At 33.6% G+C, this 8,910-nt stretch overlaps 1 protein-coding gene across 1 annotated transcript; it reads right to left on the bottom strand.

Annotated features, from left to right (window-relative positions):
• Nucleotides 1-2,966: 2,966 nt before the first annotated feature.
• Nucleotides 2,967-7,867, bottom strand: LOC116272661 (cylicin-1-like; the record flags this gene model as incomplete). The annotated part of the gene is made up of 3 exons (XM_031661422.1): nucleotides 2,967-4,748; nucleotides 6,046-6,164; nucleotides 7,697-7,867. Coding segments are annotated over 3 exons (2,057 nt in total), but the record flags the coding sequence as incomplete, so codon positions are not given.
• Between the last annotated feature and the right edge of the window lie 1,043 nt (nucleotides 7,868-8,910).

Here is an 8,910-nt window from a genome sequence, read left to right as displayed (position 1 = left end):
TAACAAACCTGCACGTTATGCACATGTACCCTACAACTTAAAGTATAATAATAATAAATAAATTTAAAAAAAAAAAAAAAAGAAATTTTATTCTGCCAGACATGGTGGCTTACACCTACAATCTCAGCACTTTGGGAAGACAAGGCTGGAAGATTGCTTGAGCACAGGAGTTCAAGACCAACCTGGGCAACATAATGAGTTAATGGATAGCTAGATGCTAATGATGGTGATGATTGGAGCAATGAAGGTGGTAGTAATGGAGATAAGGAAAGTGGACTCATTCAGGATATATTTTGGAGGTAGAGTAAACAAGTCTTGCTGATTGATTACCTGTGGAGAGTGAGAAAAAGAAGTGAGAAAGATATTATGTCCAGGCTTAAAAAAATCAACTGGCTGGATGGTGGTGCCATCTGATAAGATGAAGAAGGCTAAGGGAGGAATAGAACTTAGTGTGGGATTAAAAGTATTATTTAAACATTTTAAGTTTGAGATGTCCAGTAGATACTATAGTGGAGATTTCAAGTAAGTGGCTGGAGAGATTTTGGAGCTCAATGGGAAGGTCATAACTGAAGATATTAATTTTGTAATCATCAATACATAGATAATATTTAAAACCATTCAACACTATAAACTCACAAAGGGAGTATTGTAAATAGAGAGTGTCCAGAACAAAGAAAGGATCATTCCAATTTTTAATAATGAGGCAGAGAAGGATACAATAAAGGTGGTTAAAAGCTACCACATGTAGAAATAAACACAGGAGAGCACAGAGTCATAGAAGTGAAGTAATGCAAGTATTTCCAGACAGAGAGGTTAGTGTGAATTATGAAATAACCTGAAGAGGGAGGAAAAGCCTGTAGATATGGTCACAAGAAGGTATTTGGTAATCTTTAAAGGAAAAGTTTCAGTGGAGTAGTAGAGATAGAAAAGCCTAACTGAATGGTGAGAATGCATATGGAAGTTTATTAAAGAGACTTGGCATGAATTGTACAAGCCTAGAACATATCCTGAAAGATGTTTTTTAAAATTAAAATTAATCCTTGTACTCAATTTTTTTTCTTATATGTTACTTACTTTTCCTAAAAACTGCCTGTGGAAAAGAGCCTAGCTATTTGAGAGTCTTTCTTCTTATTTATCTTAAAAATTATTCCCCAGTGTACTTTTATTTCTTATAAGTATTGTCACACTAGTGGCTAGCCATTCATTAACTCAATCTGGTGGAGAGAGAAGATATCACCTAGAGCAAGGGGGTCATTAATCAACTCTGAGTCTCAAAGCAGAGTTTTGGGGTCTTCTAGGAGAAAGCTAGACTTGAAACCCAGCCTTTCTGAGAGTGATACAAGGTGTTTTTATCTTCCAAAAAATATTAATATATAAGGAGTAAATTGATGTATGTATGTAGTTTTATTATAAACCAAAGATAGAAAATATTTGGAATATAAGATAAAATAGATCTCTCTGAGCCTAAAAGAGGAAATATAAATTTCCTGAGTTAGAAGAACAAGAAGGTGACAAGGAGGAGAAATGAGGAGAAGAAAGGGAGGAGGAAATTAATGAAAATGAGAAGCTTGGGGTCAAGAACTAGCCATATCTACAGATGCCCTGAGTTTAGAAGGTCAGAGGGCAGCAGCCCTACCATGCTAAGAATGAACAATGAATACCATGCAAGCATAGGAAACAAAGGTTGATGCCCAGAAATCATGTAAATTAGTTACTCCCAACCAAAAATTGTAGAGACAGAAAGGGAGGAAACATGTGGAATAGGGACTTGATATGGTTTGGCTGTGTCTCCACCCAAATCTTATCTTGAATTGTAACCTCCACAATTCACACATGTTGTGGGAGGAGCCCAGTGGAAAGTGATTGAATTATGGAGGCGGGTCTTTCCTACACTGTTCTTGTGATAGTGAAGATTCTCAAAAGATCTGATGGTTTTAAAAACATGAGCTTCTCTGCACAAGCTCTCTTTGCCTGCTGTCATCCAAGTAAGATGTGACTTGCTCCTCCTTGCCTTCTGCCATGATTGTGAGGCCTCCTCAGACACATGGAACTGTGAGTCCAATTAAACCTCTTTCTTTTGTAAATTGCTCAGTCTCAGGTATATCTTTATCAGCAGTGTAAGCACTAATCCAGAACTCCTCTGTCTAATGTAAGATGTCTCTTTAAGCTTTCCCTTACAATCAGACTATTTGGGGAAGGGATTGCAGGGAAAGTCTCCTGGATGAGAGAAGTATTAGCTTTAAGTTGGCAGAGTATTTACCTTCAAATAGACAAAGTTAACATGAGACTTATAAATTAGAGAAGATATATTTATTTCTGAAAAGTTAACTTTTGTTTCCCGATATCAGTTATAATGAGGGCTCATAAAAACTGCACTTGAGATATGGATTAAATAATTTTTTTTTTTTTTTTGCACAGCTGAATCTTGGCATGTATTCCACCTGCTACGTATGCATTTTGGTTAATCTAGCTTTTACTGTATTCATCAACTTCTCAGGAAATGTCTTTATATCTCGCTTAAATCTGCCCCTGTAGAAGTTTTAGTCAATTTTCATTTTTTTAAAATTTATTTATTATTATTATACTTTAAGTTGTAGGGTACATGTGCATAACGTGCAGGTTTGTTACATATGTATACTTGTGCCATGTTGGTGTGCTGCACCCATCCAATTTTCATTTTTGTTCTTTTCCAAGCATAAAACTTAACCACTTTCTTTTTTTTGCAAAATGACCTTCTTTATACATAACTTCACATGTTTTCTTAAATCACAAGTCATTTCTCTCTTCTCTAGTCAAAATAATTTCTATTCTCTTAAATTTATAACTTTTTTGCAATATTCTGCATCCTTGTGAGGTACTCTTTATTTTTCTTACCTTTGAGTTAAAAAGTTGTCAATATTCTAGTAAAAGATAACTATTATTTGGAGAAATCAGAAATTCAGACTCTAAAAATGTCTTTCAAATTTTATATCCATTTTAGTCTAAAAATAAAACAATAGTAAACTTACCAAAGGAGCATATCTTGGTTTTGGAGGTGGAGGAGGCATCTTGCACCGACAAAGACGTTTGACTTTTGGTGATGGTAGAGAAGGCTCACAAGCAGGGAGTGGTGGTCTTTCTCTTGATGGAGGAACTCTACCTATACTTGCCTTTTCCCCTTTTTCCTTGAATGTAGTCTTTTTGGATGACATTCTGAATCCTCTCCTTAATTCCAGTCCTTCCAGCTTTGAATTTGCAGATATGCCATACGATTCATCAATTTTCTTCTTAGCCCCAGGTTTATATAGTGCCTCTTCAGATTCAGTATCTGAACTTTTGATTTGTGTAGATGTTTTAAAGCCTGTCTTGGAAGATTCATCAAATTCAGCATCAGTAGATTCTGTGTCCTTCCTTGCATCCTTCTTGACATCTTTCTTTGAACCTTTCCTTTCCTTCTTTGAGTCTTTCTTTTCTTTCTTTAACTCCAAATCAGATTCAGTTTCAGTAGATTCCGCATTTTTCTTTGCATCCTTCTTTCTGTCATCTTTCTTTGAATCTTTCCTTCCCTTCTTTTCATCCTTTTTACCCTTTTTTGAATCTCCTTTTGGTTCAGAGTCAGCATCAGTAGATTCTTCATCACTCTTGACAGACTTTTTATTATCTGTCTTTGAACCTTTTTTATACTTTTTTTCATCTTTCTGACTTTTCTTTGACTCCAATTCAGATTCAGAATCAGTAGAGACTGTACTTTTCTTCGCATCCTTTTTCTTGTCATCTTTCTTTGAAGCCTTCTTTGACTTTCTTGAATCTTCGTTTGCATCCTTTGCGTCTCCTGATTCAGTATCAGTAGACTCTGGGTAATTCTTTGTGTCCTTTTTCCTGTCATCTTTCTTTAAATTTTTCTTATCCTTCTTTGTATCTTTCCTTGCATCCTTTGAGTCTCCAGATTCAGCATCAGTAGACTCTGTGTCCTTCTTTACATCCTTTTTCTTGTCATCTTTCTTGGCATTTTTCTTAACTTTCTTTGAATCTTTCTTAACATCCTTTGAGTCTTCAGATTCAGCATCAGAGCTTTTCTTTGCACTCTTTTTTGTGTCCTTCTTTGCAGGCTTCTTTGAATTATTCTGTGAATAATTCCTTAAGCATGTATCAAAATGTATGGATTCATCATCAGACTCTCCCACTAACATGAGGAAATCAGCATTTAAACTATTTTCTGAGCAAATCTCTGATATGGCATCATTACTAGTCCTTGACCTCTTCAAATCTTTCTTTGGATTGTTCTTTGTATATATGAATTTAGTGTTCGTCTTCTTGGAATTCTTTGAATCTTTCTTATCTTTTTGTGAATAATTTTTTGAGACTGTCTTAGAATTTTGGGATTCTGGATTTGTTTCTGAATTGGGTTTTGACTTCTTAGATGGTTCATTTTCATGTGATGATTTTAAGGGAGTTTTATCTGCCTCGTTTTGTCTTTTAGTTTTCTCATCTTCTACTGTTTGCTTGGATTCTGGATTTGTTGCATATGAGCCTCCTTTTTTCTTGGAATCTTTCTTCAAAGGTGTTCCTCTTTTTTCATCTTTGGAGTTCTTATATTCTGCTTTTTTAAGATGGGTTTTGGAAGTATAAAGATGTCTGAATGGAGTCTGTTCCCTGGCAGCTGTGTAAATAGGTGGTCGTTGCAAAATTTTTCTTAAAGAATGCCTTATCCATACATGAGCTGGTTTCTGGCCTTCTTCTAGTTTTCTTTGGTCATGCCTCTGAAAAGACTGGTTAGAATAATAATACACATTTGTGAATGAGTTATATCTTTCTATATTGAAACATAAAAAGTTTATATTTTTACTAACCATCTGTTTAAACTTAGGTTTTTTTCTCTCTTTCAAGGTTGTGTGTGTGTGTGTGTGTGTGTGTGTGAAAGAGAGAGACAGAAAGAGAGAGATAACTCCACTTTGGAAATAAAATGACTTTAGTGGGAACTTTATGATTCCATTAATGATTCTTATTGATATTAGAGCAGGCCCACAGTGATCGATGACATTCCAGGACTTGTCCTCAAAAACCAACAGTAGACTTTTGGGAATTCTATATGGGGAGAATCTTTTGGAAAAAACTGAACACTGTCTATTCCCAAGTTAAATCAGAAATAAACTGATCCACTTGAAGTTTGTCATGACAGTTCCTGTAATAGTTGTAAAACCCTAGCTTAATTTCTACTCCTGCTTTTAAAGTGCCTTGTAAAATTGAGATTCTGTGACCCCAACTGCACCGCACAAAAAGAAACAAAGACATAAACTGAATGAAATAAACAGATGCTTGATTCACATTAACTTGTGCAGCAGTGGTGTAATTTATTTTCAACTCTCACCCAAATATTTGCCAAATCTAGTTAGTTGTCATAAATAACCGTAAAGACTGATTTTAGAATTGCTTCTTATTTTCCCTCAACTATTCAGTAGAGGTGCCAACAAGCAAATGGTAATATGGAATTAAAAGATAACCTGAAGAGAAGCATGAAAGTTGGATCACTACAGATGTAATAAATTACCCTCGAATAAATGCATTGACTGTAACTTCGCTCTGGGAGATGCTTTAAAATTGCTTGATATCATAATAGGTGATCTATACATGCTTGTTTTTCCTTTTGCTAATTGATAGGATAACTCCACTTTAGAGAAACAGTAGAAAACTTGAATCTCTTAATATCGAGTCTCCTGAATTTCATATTTTGTAAAATAAGGAGACCTTGAAACCTCATCAAGATCAGTTTCTGCTCTAATATATAAATTTTAACTGCTTTTTGCAGTTGGTAAACATGCCTGATAGAACTTGCCAGGTGCAGTATTAGGTTCTCCAGCTTGCTTAGATAATGTCTTTGATGTGGATAATTATGTAGAAATATGAGCTTAATCTAAAGCAGTAGGGGCAGTCTGTTGTACAGAAAATTACAAATTAAAAAAAAAAATCTTCCAACAGGTAGTAAAAGTCAAGTTACAAAGGTCTTATATTTATATATGCTTTACCAACTTAGATTTTGTTTTTAAAAATGACTTTTTCTATACTTACAGTAACTGTTATTTGTGATTTCAAAGGTCTTGATTTATCATTTGTACCTCTCTGGGGTGGTTTGGGAAATGTCAAAGCAAAGTGTTTTTGATTCCATGATTTTCTGCTTGATTCACTGACTAAATGAAAAAGGATAATAAACAACTTGGAGTTAATGTCAGATGTTCCACAGACCTGAAATATTCTTGAAAAAGAAACATATTATTTAAATTAAACTAAGTTATAAATTAAAATATAGATTTTTTCTCAGAGTTCCTACTTTATTTGCATAGCAATCAGAGAAAATAAAAACTATTTTTCTTATTTATCATTGAATTTTATTAAAAATAAATTTGTAATTTTATTTTCTACATTAAACTAATTTTCACAGATACTTAAATCATGATGGTAAAATAATAGAATCAGACAGTAGGAATAGAAAATAGAGATTTACTGTTTCCTTGAAAATATCTACATCATCTCCTCTATCCTGGCTTTTTTTTCTTTATGTCACTTTAGTTAGATTGCAGACAATAAAATTTCTTCTATAGTCTTCATAATAACTAGCACGATGTTGACAACAGTCAGTAAAAGTCTTGATTGATTACATCTGAGTGTTTCTTTTAGCACGTCTTTGACCTCAGCGGCATCCCAAACTGCAGGAATTAGGGCCCTAGGTGGAAACACTGCATTCCATTCTGGAGATTGTATTTAAAGAAGGACATACATACTTGAGGATAACCAGAATAGTGTGATCAGGAAGATCAAACTATCTGAAAACTATGTCAAAAGTGGAACTGGTAACGAAACTCAACATAGCTCTCTTGGGGACGGAGAGACTAATCAGAGATATGGTTACTATATTTAGATTTTTAAAGAGCTGCTATATTGGTGAAAAGTAGTCATAGTAATAATAGCATAACTGCAACCACTAACACTCGTGTAGTGTTTACTATGTGCCAGACTGTGTTCTAAGCATTTTAGTAAACTTGTTTAATCTCTATAACAATGCTTTGAATTAGGTAATATAATTGTCTCCATTTTACGGATGTGGAAAAATAAAACACAGAGATGGGGAGAGGTTAAATTAATTGCTCCAAATCGTAAAGCTAGTAAGTAGCAGAGTTGATTTGAACCTAGGTGCTTTGGGCCCAGAGCCCATGCTCTTAATCACAATGTTATAGACTTCTTTTATATGTATCCTGAGGAGTGGGCTAGAACCAATAGGTAATAGTTATAGCAGTGCAGGCAGATTTCGGCTCAGTATATTAAAGTAAACGTTCCTAAAGTTGCAGCTGTTTAACAAATGGGTTGTTCATTAACTATTTTCATCTCTCTGACTATATTTGACCTCTTTACTGTAATTATGAATTCTAAAAACAAGGGAATCTTACACAAGTAAAATTGGTTTGTATTATGAAGGAGAGCAAACTAAATAAATCTTTCTTCAAAACCAGTGAGTGCAAATCTACATCACGGCCAGAAATATACACACACATGTACACCAACCAACATACACATACAAATATCACGCATACATGCTTTTATAAAATTTTTACAAAAATTCATAGCAGTTTCTGCTTTATCACATTTACTGGAATACACTAGTCATTAGTTCCTAAAATTATTTTCCAATCTAAGAAAAGTTAAACTTCATTAACTAAATTCTTACTTGGAATGGAATTGTCATATGTTCTGATGTTTACTTCTAGTCTATTAAAAGAAGAAAATGCTTTAATTAAATTTGTATTATGGACAATAAATGATACATTTTTAAGTAAACTATCCTTTATTTCTAAGAAACAAAGCCCAATGCTATGTTTAAGCAGTGATTTGGAACTGTCTTATTGTCACTCATTATTATAACAAATTCTTCAATCATAACACTTCAAAAACTTGTATTCATTCTCTTATCTCCATTATTTAAAAATGTCTACCTTTAATGCATATTAGTCTCCCTATTCAAAATCAATTGTATTTTTACTAGACATTTAAAAACCTGAAATAAAAATACTAACTTAATTAAGTAATCTGTTACTTAATAACAAATAAGTAAATTGAACGAGTTCAGCCTCAAAATATTCTCTAGTGAAAAATTCTAAGTCAGAATTTTCTTAGTTCACTGAAAAAGTTCTGAAGTAATCTCACATTTTAATGTTTTCACAAATTACATCAAATCACTAATCATGTCTTATGGGGGCACATATAAGTGTTGATCTGGATTTTGAATTGTCTCTCCACACAGGGATAATTGATCCACGATATTCTCCATTTGGAAGGTGCCCATTTGATTTGGTACTAATCAGTATTGTCTACCAAAAATAAACATGGCATAATGTGTTTTGAAAGTGTTACTTCCTTATTAGCTAGAATGGTAAATTCAACCATTGCTACAGCTGAGGTTGTGCTTATATAAACGCATGTCCCAGTAAGCTTGTCCAACCCGTGGCCTGCAGGCCACATGTGGCCCTGAAGGGGTTTGAATGAAACTCAGCACAAATTTGTAAACTTTCTTAAAACATTATGAGTTTTTTTTTTGTTTTTTTTTTTGTTTTGTTTTGTTTTTTTTTTTGCTATTTGTTTTTTTAGTTGATCAGCTATCATTAGTGTTAGTGTATTATATGTGTGGCCCAAGAGAATTCTTCTAATATGGTCCAGGGAAGCTGAATGATTACACACCCCTGCCTTAGGGCTTTACTTTTTTGACTTACCTAAATCATCAGGTATTAAAACACAAAACAAAAATAAGTCAAAATGATAAAATGTATTTTTTATTTTATTTATTTTCTTTTTAGTGTTCTATATTTTTATTTATTTATTTTTTCATTATTATACTTTAAGTTTTAGGGTACATGTGCACAACGTGCAGGTTTGTTACATACGTAT

Source organism: Papio anubis, unplaced genomic scaffold (genome assembly GCF_008728515.1).
Source record: "Papio anubis isolate 15944 unplaced genomic scaffold, Panubis1.0 scaffold1478, whole genome shotgun sequence".
In the NCBI taxonomy this organism is placed as follows: Eukaryota; Metazoa; Chordata; class Mammalia; order Primates; family Cercopithecidae; genus Papio; species Papio anubis.
The sequence above is the reverse complement of the archived record's forward strand: the minus strand, read 5'-3'. Positions and strand labels throughout refer to the sequence as shown.